The sequence below is a fragment of the Scylla paramamosain genome, chromosome 35 (assembly GCF_035594125.1).
Source record: "Scylla paramamosain isolate STU-SP2022 chromosome 35, ASM3559412v1, whole genome shotgun sequence".
In the NCBI taxonomy this organism is placed as follows: Eukaryota; Metazoa; Arthropoda; class Malacostraca; order Decapoda; family Portunidae; genus Scylla; species Scylla paramamosain.
Window position 1 is genome coordinate 6015980 of NC_087185.1, and position 13099 is coordinate 6029078.

The following is a 13099-nucleotide window of genomic DNA, read 5'->3' on the forward strand; positions in this document are numbered from 1 at the left end:
CTCCTCCTCCCGTTTATAGGTGATGCAGGTGTGGGAGGGGGGCAGGTGAGCGGCAGGTAGATAGAGCAGGCAGGTGCAGTAGTCCTCTTAGCAATACAAACGCTCCCACACTCCACTGGTAATGTTTCGCTGATAACCTTACCGTGTGCTCATTAGATAACGCTTATCTCTGACTGAGCATGTTTACCAGCACTCCCTTGTATACACACACACACACACACACACACACACACACACACACAGGTAACGAAAAAAAGTCTTACGTTCGTGTAGGATTTGCTTATATCAATCTCACTTAAGTTAATAGACTTAGAGGGACACTTAAACTGATTGACTCTCTCTCTCTCTCTCTCTCTCTCTCTCTCTCTCTCTCTCTCTCTCTCTCTCTCTCTCTCTCTCTCTCTCTCTCTCTCTCTCTCTCTCTCTCAAATAATAAATCAGCGGTACAAATAATAATAATAATAATAAGCTACAAATATCTTCTAAATTTGTGTCACTTGCCTACTGTCGTGTGTGTGTGTGTGTGTGTGTGTGTGTGTGTGTGTGTGTGTGTGCGTGCGTGCGTGCGTGTGTGTTTGTGGGATCCGTGCCAGAATAATGAGGAATGCAAAAGTAACACACACCGAGTTATGACATTCAGTGAAAAGGAAAGCAAACTTGACATGATTATGAAGTTATGAAGTCACGAAAATATGGAGTCGTTTGAGAGAGAGAGAGAGAGAGAGAGAGAGAGAGAGAGAGAGAGAGAGAGAGAGAGAGAGAGAGAGAGAGAGAGAGAGAGAGAGAGAGAGAAACGCACTGAGAATAATAAATAAGATCTGAACAAGTACCACAAGCAAAGCAGAAAGAAAACAGACATACTATCTCGCATATCTACAAAAAGCGAAGGAAATTAAACAAGATAGCGCATCAGTAATGACCTTGAATACCTTGTTACTCTTAATGAACGCGACGTGTGAGAATATAGCAAGGGAAAGTGAACCAGAGCAAGAGTTACAATATAGTGGAGAAAATAGAAGAAATATTTGTAGAGTCAAGTAACGAGATGTAAAAAATAAATATTAAACAAAATTAATAATACACAGAGACGCGTCAAATGAGAGATGCAAATGAAATACGTGAATAATGAAGCGCAGCATGAGTAATGAAAAAAAAAGACTAAAAGGAAGTGAAAAGAGAAATATTCAGTGAGAAAGACGTGAGGAGAGCGTTGAGAGAAGTGAAAATTCCTGGAACATTTAGACAACTTAAAACAAGACTGGAAGGAAAATTAACATCCTGGATCATGGAAACTACAGAGGGTATTAAAGTAATGCACACTATCATGAGAGGAGAGAAGAATAAAGGAAGAAAAGCGTAGAGGAAATAAGGATAAGAGGGAGAAGCAGCGATAGAAAGAGGGGCGTTTAAGTTCAAGGCATAAAAGGAACGTACACATCTTTTGCCTTTAGGAATGTGAAAGAAATATGAAGGAAAGCAAAACGCGTTGTGAGTGAGTTTTGTGGATTTAGGAAAGCAGCTTAGGCAGAGTCCCGTAGCGGAGATATGGAGATGTGCGAGGGGAGATGGAAATATTTGAGCGTGTATGGAGGGTAAAGCAAAGGACACACACACACACACACACACACACACACACACACACACACACATACACACGATAATAGTAGATATAAAAGTGAGTTTAGCGTTTCCTGAAAGTCTTATCAAGCATCCCATTTTGAGTGTGTGTATTTTTAATCTAATAATGATAAATGAAGTGGTATATAAGGTTAGGTAAATAAATAAATAAATAAAGGAGCAGTTGTCTTGATATGAAACAGTTCAGGCTGACACTGATAAAGAAAACGTAGAGAGAGCGAGAGAGAGAGAAATCTATAGCGGCAGTGATTGGCTGGACTCTCGCTAAGGAAAACGGAATGAATTTGTTTCAGTGACAGACTGGAAGAGGGAAACACAACTGTTGGAAGAGAGACTGGGGTGGTGCGAGAAATGAAATCCTTGGCCTCCCTTATTGCAGCAGATAATGGAGAGGCGACATAAACAAACCCAAAGAATGCAGATGGGAAGTAATGCGCAATAGGACAACCGCTGCGAAAGGGAGAGGAAATTTATAGGAGACAGTATTCAGACACGCAATGACATAAAGGCGGAAATAAAGGTGCATGAAGAATTTCCGACCAAGATAAATGTGACTGAGATGAGAAAGTGATTTATGTTCGGTATGTTTGCTGTGGCGGGATTGTGGTAGCAGTAACATGCGAGACGTAACTAGTATCTTCAATTTTCTTCCCTTTCACTGGTAAACTCTGGAAGTCTGTGTGTGTGTGTGTGTGTGTGTTTTGCTTTCCGTTCTTCTTACCACTTGCGAAAAAAAAAAGACTAAATGAGCTGACTTACTTTGACTTTTCTTTGACTTTTTTGGGAACGGCAGTTTGAACAAGTTTTTTCTTCGTTAGTTTCTTTGACACGTGAAAAAAATCTTAATAACAGCCAGAAAATTAAAGACAAAAGGATGAAATGAAATGGAAGTATTCATTCCAAGTTTACTTTTAAATTTCACGATTCTCAGCACTGGAATTCATGCCCAAGGGAGCGAGTTAAGGGAGTGAATACTTTAGGCTTTAACTTTAGGGCTCTTGGATTTGGAAGTGTTGTAAGAAGCATCACGCTCCCGCCAGACAGGAAGGTCGTCCTTGCCAAAATCTCACTGACAAAGGATGAGTCAGAGGGGAAAGTGTGAGTGCGTTTGTTTGTCTGTTAATATTTCAGGCTGTGCGGGTGGTAGTGCACGTGATATAAACTCTTTTTCTCTCTCTCTTTCTCTTCTCTTTCTTTCTTTCTCTACTCCTCCTGCTACTGCAATTACTATCACCACTACTATCAGCGGCTATACATTTTCTCTTAACTACGGAAAATACTTGGAAAATCTCTCTCTCTCTCTCTCTCTCTCTCTCTCTCTCTCTCTCTCTACTCCTCCTCCTTCTTCTCCTTCTCCTACTACTACTACTACTACTACTACTACTACTACTACTACTACTACTACTATTGCTACTACTATCACCACTGCTACTAGCGACTATAAATTTTTTCTTAACTACGGAAAATACTTGGCTATCTTTTACTCTCATTTCTTGTGTCACGAGCGAACACAGGCGATAAACTCTGTAGTATATTTTCACGAACGTTTGTGAAAAATACTGTTCAAATGTTTGGTTTCGTGTAACTATATCAACCACACACACACACACACATACACACACACACACACACACACACACACACACGACCTATGATTATCTTTTATGTAACTTTTTTTTATTTTTTACTTTTTTATTGAGCACGAGTCTAAACACGTGTCTGGACTTCCGGTTTTTGCCCCCTCCCTCCTCCTCCTCCTCCTCCTCCTCCTCTTACATTCCTTCTCCTTCTCATCATTTTTCCATGGATTTTCTTCTTCCTCCTCTTTATCCTTGTTCTTCTTTTCCTTCTTTTCCTGTTACTCGCATTTCTTCTCCTCCTCTTCCATTTTGTCACCGTCCTCCTATTCCTCCTCTCGTCTTAATTTTACTTCTTAAACCTTTTTGTTCCATATCTTTTCCTTCCTTCCAATTAAATTTTTCCTCCTCCTCCTTTTCCTCTTCCCCTTCCTCTTCTTTTTCTTCCTCTTCCTCTTAAACTTTAGTTATATCTATCGTGAGCTATCGATTAAAACTCTCTCTCTCTCTCTCTCTCTCTCTCTCTCTCTCTCTCTCTCTCTCTCTCTCTCTTACCCATTTTAATTCCTCTTTACCTTTCTAATCCCCACTTGAAGATAACTCGCAGCCTCTTTCTTTTCTTTAATCCTTTGTTAGAGCAAGGAATAAAAGAGAGGAGGAGGAGGAAGTGAGGGAGAAACAATGACAGAAAAGAAAAGTGGGAAGAAAGAATGGGAGAAGGGAAGGAACAATATATATGAGGATGGTTAAGTAATAAAAGAAAGAAAGGATAGTTAGGAGGAAGAAGTAAAAATAAAAAAATGATGATGATGATGATGATGATAAAGGAGAGAGAGAGAGAGAGAGAGAGAGAGAGAGAGAGAGAGAGAGAGAGAGAGAGAGAGAGAGAGAGAGAGAGAGAGAGTCCCCAGACTGGCTGTCTCTTTCCTCCTACACACACACAACACACACACACAATAGACACACACACACATACACACACAGACAGACAGACAGACATACACACACACGCAATATCTTTCCTTTGTGATGAGCAAGAAAAAAATATGAGATTCTATTTTCTCACAAACACACTATTATTATTATTATTATTATTATTATTATTATTATTATTATTGTCATTATTATTATTATTATTATCATTATTATTATTATCATTATTATTATCATCATCATCATCATTATGAAACAACACAACATGATTTTCCCTTATTTTCCCTTCTCTCCTAATTATCCTTCTCCCTTTCTTTTATTACTCTTGTGTCCTCCTGTATTGGAATTCTCTATTGTTTCTTCTTATCTTCCCTTTTCTCTTAATATTCCTCCTTTCTCTGTCTCCCTCCTTGATTCTCTTTCTTATCTTTTATCACGTCCATTGTCATTTTCCCACGGATAATAACCTTGTAATTAAACATGTACATTTACTTTGGATATAATTCCCCCAGTATTAATAAACATTGATTAATATTGATTCTATTAGAGCATCATAAGCTTAATAACAACACCACCAAGTTAAGAATAGCGCCACCTAATGTCCTTTAATGGGATTTTGATTGAGAATAAAAAAGTTGAGGTGAAGAAAATAAAGAAAACGAGTAAAGTTGAATAAAATAAAAAATAAATAAAAGTTGAGATAAAGATAAGCGACAAAAATAGAAAAAAAGGAAGAAAGAAAAAGAAAGAAAAACGAAAAAGAAAAAGAAAAAAGAAAGAAAAAAAAGAAACAAAAAATCTAGCTCACCTGGGAGTCACTGGAGTCTGAACCTTCCTCCGATTCCTTGGTCAACATATCCTCCTCTTCCTCCTCCTCTTCTTCCTCTTCTTCCTCCTCATCTTCTTCCTTTCTTACCTCCACCTCTCTTGCGTGGTCTGTTGGCACTGGTTCCGCCGCCTCTTTCACCTCACGACTTTCTTCACACTCCTTAATGTTTTCCTTTTCTCCCTTGTTGATTTCCTCGGCTCCCTCGCTTTTCCCTCCCACTCTCTCTTTCTCTTTAATTGCCACCTTTTCGTCCGCGTCACAAGAGGAAGACTGGGCGCTTAGATCAGTTGAGGTAGACTGTTGGTGTCTTTCTTGTGTCCCACTCGCGGCTCCTTCATCTTTCTCTTCTTCCCTTTCTTTCTCCTCCTGCTCCTCAGTGTCTTTTGTCTCCACTTTATCCCCTAATTTGTCTTCTTTATCTCCTAATATCTCTCCTGCCTCATTAAGCGTATCTTGTGTCTTGCCTGTCTCACCTTCCACCTCCTCCTCCTCATCCTCCTCCTCGTTCTCCTCTCCCTCTGTCTCCTTCGGTGCTGGGTTTGCCTCCTGCCCCTCCTGGTCGCTCGAGGTCGCCGTGTCTTCAGTGCCTGCCTCGGTTGGCTCCTGCTGGTGGTGCTGCGGGATCGAACTCAGCGATACGGTGAAGGCGCTTGGCTCTATCTGGATGGGTACCCCGTTCGAGTCTACCTTCACCTGTGGGACCAGAGAGACAGGTGTTCATTAGCGAGATTTAAACCTAAAACTAGCAATCTTTCAAGGCACTTATTCTTCAATTCTGGATGGCACTTTTGACCTTTCTTTTGGGAATGGCACTTCAGTGGGTCTTTTCTCTCTCTCTTTCTTTTGTTGACCTTGGCCAGTGACAAGAAAAATCTGGATAACTTTGTGTTTTACGTAATTTTGTCCTATGCTGTTTGAAGGAATGGTTGGTCGGGAAATCCCTTCGCCTCTTCTACCATACAGGTGTTGATTAGCTGAGTGTTGTGATGGGGACGTAAAATCAGCAGTCTGGATATGGATACCCTTGCCTGTACTGTGCTGGTTAAGGGAATGGTTGGCGGGGAGATGCCTTAGTATTTACTATTCGAACTTTCTTACTTTAGACTTACAATATAGCGTATTTTATCACGAACAGCGTTGAAAGGGCCCACTGTTTGTTCTTCATTAATATTACCTGAATGAACCACAAATAATGAGGTAATTTGAGAAAACTTTTAAACTATCCAGTATATATAATTAAATTTTTGTGTGTGTGTAAAGAAAACTAGCCAAGGGCTAAATTAAGAAAAACTGAAATTGGCTGCTTAATTTATATTTTACAAAAGATAACAAGAAAATAACAAACAGGAAGGGTAGTTGGATGGAAAGAAAAACGATCTGCCACCACTGACATAACTAACACACAACAAAGAACAGCCACAAAGGAAAAGAACAGTTAACAGTGTAAAAAAAACCCACTTCCCCTCACTACTATAACTGGGCGCTGCGGGAGAGCCATGAAGGCATTAAGGTATCCATGATTACGCGGCCCCTTGCCATCGATCTCGCGGGTAAAGGTGAGTTGGCGGACACGTACCTGTACCTGGACGGGGCAGCCGGCGGCATCATGCTGGACGGGCAGAATGTGTACTGGGTCGATAGGGAGAGACTTGGGGTCGATGACGTGCGTGAAGGCAGGGTCGAGGGGGGTGAGCGCCGTCTCTCCGGGGATGAAGGTGGGGTCGATGAATGGAGTCCAGTGCACGGGGATAGTGTACATAGGCCCCCCGGGGTAGGCCTGCTGCATCACCACGCCCGCCAGGGGAGGCCCACTCTCGTTCACGAAGAGTTCATTGGGGTCTGTGAGGGAAGAGATAGCGGCGTCATGAAGTGCGGGAGGCAGGCGAAGGTTTGCTGTTAAGTGGTGTGGTGTGTGTGGAAGAAAACGAGTCATGAGGTGATGTAGTGTGTTGGGACAGGGAGGAGTTACCATGAGTTACAGTTAGATTAAGTTAGTGGTGAGCACGTTTTCATGAGGTGGAATTGTAGTGTTTGGTGACAAGGACGAGTTACGAGTTGTCATAACTTAGATTTGAAGTACTATTGGGAAAACTCTAACCTGGTATAAGAAATGCACGAAAAAAAAAAAAAACGTAAAAAATGGCGAACTATTTTGACAGCAGGGAAAAGTTTTAATCTTCAGGTAGGAAAAAAAAACTGACACACACACACACACACACACACACACACACACACACACACACACACACACACACACACACACACACACACACACACACACACACACACACATTGAGTTTTGCATCACTCAGGCTTATACCAGGTTAGACTTTCTCAATAGTATGCTGGTGACGAGGACGTGTCTTCATGAGGTGATGTGTAGCATTTGGAGAACGAGGAAGAATTTTTGTATGAGAATGCGTAGTATGTGGAGAACGAGGCTGAGGAATTATCAAGTGGAAAGTAAAAATATTGCGAAAGATGACGACATTTCTTGCGATTAATATGTAAGATGCATAGAGTTATGACGCTGTTCTGTTTTTACATGTCACAGCACAAGTACGTCATTCTGAGTCTGAATGGTGATGGCCTTGCGTAATGGCCGGTGGGCGAGAGGAAGAAGGTTGTGGCATTGAGAGAGGCGCTGGGTACAAATTCTGCATCAGGGTTGTACACGTGGAGCAACGCTGAGGTCCTTGGGTAATACACGTCAGTAGTACAAACCGGTTTCTGTGATCAACTCGAGGCGAAAAAAAAAAAAAAATCATACGCATTTCTGGTAGCGTGATTGGCGACAAGTGGATGATGAAAAAAAAAAAAAGGATAAAGATAAAATGTGAAACAATTTTGTACGGTGAGCGGGAAGTGTAGGAGACGAAAAATAAAGGACTGTTTATTTCATTCATTGATTAACTAACTGATTGATTTCAGGCACTGCAACAACTTAGAAAAAAAAATAAGAAATGAAACGCAACGAATTATTCAATACTGAGAAGAACTGAAAATAATACCTTGATGAAGAAAATAAAATCAAGAAAACTGGAAAGGACTCTACCCCACACTGCACTAGGAAACGACAAGTCAGGCCTAGATGATATACCTCACACTGCACTAGGAAACGGCAAGTCAGGCCTAGATGACAGGAAAGGAAACAAATGAAGACAAGGAAGACGCAGCCTCGCAGAACACAGTGGGGCGAGAAAAGCAACAACACGTCCCCGTCTCAATTAGCACACCTACTCAGTGACGAGACTGCTTGATTATGCAACGCCCCGCCAATAATCACGTGGCGTCTCCGTGAACATCTGTGACAGTCATGACCTTGTGATCCCGCCCTCCAATCCCCGCCCTCCCATCCCCTCTCTGTACGACTCCCTCTCTCCCTCATCCTCCCCTTGCCTTCCACTCAGGGTGCATTGGGGAGAACAAGAAGGAACAATAGAGAAAAAAAATGGTGAAGCTGATTCTCACTCTGTTTTATACAACGACGCAATAATGAGTTTTATACAACGACGTAATAATGAGTGGTGTGAGGACGAGTGGACTGTGGAGGGAACACGTGGGATGCTCAGAAACGCATTACACACGGGAACACAGACACGAGTAAACAGGCACGGCGACACTACACATGGACACGCTGAAGTAACGACCCGTGAGTTATGAAGCTTCGCCACTCGCACGGGCTCCCAGGCTGCGCTACACGTGCCACCAAGACCCTAATGAATACAGCAAAGGGCATGTTGTTATGCTGATGTGCCAATGCCAGTACCAGTGTCATAAGTGTTGCGTGTGCTAGTTCTTTCTCAAAACTTTCTATGCCTGACGTCACGCGGCGTTCTCAACATACACGAGCTGCTTCCCCAATCAGCCATCGTGAACGGTGCAGCAATATAAAGAAGGTATTTCGCCAGTTATTCATAAGGACTTACCAATGTGCTATCAGAAGGCAATGCAGCAACCAAACGAGTTCCAGAGTTTGCTAATAGAGGGCGGCGCTATACATTCTAATGACCTCTAACCTATACTTGCCTGAAACGTTCCTGCGTTCTTCACTTCTTCAGTTGTGAGTTTCATGATTTTCACAGAGGATTAAAAAAATAAATAAATACCCCGTAACCTAACACCCCACGACAGCCAGGGGAGGGGAGGCAAACAATGGTGAAACACAGAAGTACATTGCGGCTTATCGGAGTATGGAGGGAAGTAAACACTCACCGCTTATGGAGAACTATTGATCAAGGGGCAAAAATACGGACATGAGGGGCGGGTCGCTGAGCACACCCAGTATCAGAGAAAAAAGTCATAAAGGCGTTTTTATCCATGTTTGCTACACAGGGAAATGATAAGACTTGATATACGAAGGAGATGCTTACGGACACGGATGACTTGCGGCTACAAGAAAGAAAGAAAAGAAAAAAAACGAAGCGCATATAAGGCAGTTTTATGAATAGTAGTGATAGAAATAAAGGATGAAATATGAGGTCGTGGGAGTGAAAAAAAACTCTCTCTCTCTCTCTCTCTCTCTCTCTCTCTCTCTCTCTCTCTCTCTCTCTCTCTCTCTCTCTATATATATATATATATATATATATATATATATATATATATATATATATATATATATATATATATGTATATCAAACAACACATACAAAAGAACAACATTTTCTACGTATAAAAAAACAACAAAACTGACTGGCAGGTGTTGAGTGAACGTGCAAGAGTTAAAAAAAAAAAAACATAGGAATCCCTTTTTTCAATTCAGGGGGTCGCGCGCTCCCTCTCAGGTATCGAATTTGAAGTGAATCCGCCCCCTCGGCCTTCACTCGTCCATCCATCACTGAAAACACGTCCCTTAGCGCCTCTGAGTGCGTTTATCCATTTCATATGCCGCCACTCACTCTGCGGAGCCCCGGCCCGAGGGAGGCATGGAGGGAGAGGAAGAAGAAAGGAAGGGGCCGAAGGAACGCCAGGATAGGGAAAAGAAGGAAAGGAAAGAAGCATATTATAGGATAGGGAGAACTGAAGGAGAGCAAGGATAGGGAGAGGAAGGAAAGGGGAGAAGAATATTGTGAGATGAAGGAATAAAGGGAAAGGAAAGAGAGCGCATGTTGGAAGGAAGGAATAAAAAGGAAAGGAATAGAACCAGTATAGAGAGAAGAGGTAAAGGAAGGAAGGGAAAATAAAAGAAAGAAATACAGGAACGATTGAGGAAATGAGAAAAAAAAGTATTATGGGGGAAGAAAAATAAAGGAGAGGAATAGGAAAGAAAAGTCTCAACAGGAAGAAATAAAGAGAAAAGGAGAGTATACTGTGTTAGCAAGGAAAGAGAGAAAAAAAAGAAGAAAGGAAACAATAGTGAAGAAGAGCTGGGAAAGAGACGAAGAGAGGGAGAGACTGATGGAATGGAGGGATAAGAGAAGAATGGAACGGAATAAAGAAAGCAAGTCTAAACACGAGAGAAAGAAAGAGTATAGTGGATTGAAAAGGAAAAGGAAAAATCGAAAGAAAAAGAGAGAGAGAGAGAAGGAATGCCACTAAAAGAAGAAGAAAAAACAGTATAATATTTTCTCAATATTTTCACCAAACTGATTTCCATAAATGCGAAGAGTGAAGTAAGAAACAAGATTTTCTCCTCCTTTGTCTCTCCCTTTTACTCTCTAAAAAATCGTAAAGAGAAAAGGGGAATAAGAAAAGTAGGGTTTTTCTTTATTCTTTCTCTTCCGCTTTCTCAGAGTTTCATTGAGGGAAAGAGGAGAGGAGAAAAGGGAGGGAGAGAAGGAGAAAAAGGAGTCTCTCTCACACACACACACACACACACACACACACACACACACACACACACACACACACACACACACACACACACACACACACACACTTTTTTCCACACCACAGGAGAAAGCAGGGTAGAAGAAGGGAAGGAGGAGAGGTGATAGGGAAGGAGAAACAGGAGAGAGGGAATGAGGCGGTAGGGAAGCAGGGAAGAAAGGATGGGGGGAGGGAGGTAAAGAGGGAAGGAGATAAAAATGGTTGGATTCCTTCATTCTATTCCCTCCATCTTTCCAAAACTCCATCAGGCAAGTGAAAACCTGGAATAAGAATATATTTTTCATCCTTCCCTCTTTTTATTTCTCTTCGTCAGGAGCTGCCCTTCCCCAGCTACACTCTCCCTCTCACTCTCTCACTCTCTCTCTCTTCAGACCTGCACACCTTCCTGCCTTCAGTAAATTTATTTTGACCTTTGTTTGCCCTTCCGCCGCGAACCTTTCTTCCTTACTTTCCCTTTTACTTCTCTTTTCTCTCTCCCTTTTCTCCTTTTTACTTTTTTTTATTTTTATTTTTTGTATGTGTGCGGTTTTGCGGTGAGATAACGCGATTTTTCCCTTAACGACTTTCTCTCTCTCTCTCTCTCTCTCTCTCTCTCTCTCTCTCTCTCTCTCTCTCTCTCTCTCTCTCTCTCTCTCTCTCTCTCTCTCTCTCTCTCTCTTCTGACTTTTCCCTTCAGTGATAACACCACTTTTATATTATCTCTTTCCTTATCTCTAGGGCGCCATATGACCTCTTTGCTCCCTCTCTCTCTCTCTCTCTCTCTCTCTCTCTCTCTCTCTCTCTCTCTCTTATCGAGGATTCATAAAAATGTAACACGTAGGAAGACCTGGAGGAGTGCCAGGGGAGGAAGAGGAACAGGAAGAGGAAGGCAAGAGGGAATAGGTCTAACAGGTGTCCGTGGAAGGGAGGGGAAACTAAGAAAAGAGCTAGGTAATAAGATAGAAAAATTAAAAGAGAAAAAAAAATTAAGAGAAAAAAAAAAGATTGAAAGGAGTTGAATACGAAAACATCTAAAATAAAGTAGAAAATAGGATAAAAAAGGACAAACAAAAATAAGCTAATAAAAGGTTAAAGAGAACTAAAAAAATAAATACAAAGGAACAAGAATAAACATCTAAAATAAAGGAGAGAGGACGAGGAGCATAACAAGAGAGCTAAAAGTCTTACTAAAACAAAAAAGAAAAAAAAGAGCTCCTTAAAAAGAAAGAAAATGGACTAAGACATTGATTATTAGTATTTTCTCTTTTTTATACTTTTTAAGAGAACGAATGATTTTACGTTTTTTTTTTTTTTTTTGCTGGAGGGAAAAAGAAAAAAGAAGAAAAAAAGAGGAAAAAAGGCTCGGTATTCGTCTCTCCCACAAAGGAAAAAGAAAGAATACCAAGGAACATCCAATTCTACTTTAGAGTCCCTTTGAAACTCCTCTTTCTTACACTTACAAACTAAATCATAAGGAACTTTACTTATTACTGAATCACGGCGCCGCAACGAGGTCACATGAGGAGGTCATGTAGCGCCGGCTTAGGTAAAAGAGAGCGCTACCTCCCCCACCGAGAAACTGCCGGGAGTCAAGATCGAACTCGTAACCTTTAGGCCGCGAGAGAAGCAAGGAAGGGTGCGGGAAGACAGAGGAAGAGAGAAAATAAGAAAACGAGAACTTTGAATTGCGTCGTGCGGAATGGAGAGGAGGAGGAGGAGGAGGAGGATGAGGAGGAGGAGGAGGAGGAGGAGGAGGAGGAGGAGGAGGACGAGGAGGACTAGGACGAGGACGAGGATAAGGATGAAGAAGAAGAAGAAGAAGAAGAAGAAGAAGAAGAAAGTAGGAGGAGGAGGAGGAGGAGGAGGAGGAGGAGAGAAACAAAAAAATATGATAATAACAATAATAATAATAATAATAACAAAAGAAAAAATAAGAAAAAGATGTTAAAGATAAAAAGATGATAAGAACAAGAACAAGAACAAGAATAATATCAACAAGAGGAGGAAGAGGAGAATGAGGAGCAAGAGGAAAGAGACAAAAAAAAAAATAAATAAATAAAAAAAGAAAAAAAAGATAACGATGATGATACCGCACAGAAAAAAAATAAAGAAAAAGAAAACGGGAGAAGCGAAGCCTAGAAGGGGAGAGACTAATGTAACTGTTCTCTATTAATACTAAATCGCATCAGGCCTTTCTCTCTGTCACTCTTCTGTGTTTTATATGACATTACGAGACATTTATTGTGCTATTGGGCCTTTTGAAGAGTGCCTATGGTTATAACACCGATTTTTTTAACACACACACACACACACA

General features: G+C 41.3%; 1 protein-coding gene and 1 long non-coding RNA gene across 2 annotated transcripts in view; one reads left to right on the plus strand and one right to left on the minus strand.

The window, feature by feature from the left end:
• The window catches only part of LOC135090598 (uncharacterized), a 165707-nt gene that overhangs the window by 17873 nt on the left and 134735 nt on the right, over nucleotides 1-13099 (minus strand). The window contains exons 5-6 of the mRNA XM_063987491.1: nucleotides 6554-6816; nucleotides 4957-5670 (exon numbers count right to left, since the gene is read on the minus strand). Of these exons, the coding sequence (XP_063843561.1) occupies nucleotides 4957-5670; nucleotides 6554-6816 (977 nt within the window). The remainder of the gene's footprint in view (nucleotides 1-4956; nucleotides 5671-6553; nucleotides 6817-13099) is intronic.
• The window catches only part of LOC135090603 (uncharacterized), a 38549-nt gene that overhangs the window by 11166 nt on the left and 14284 nt on the right, over nucleotides 1-13099 (plus strand). The window lies entirely within an intron of this gene.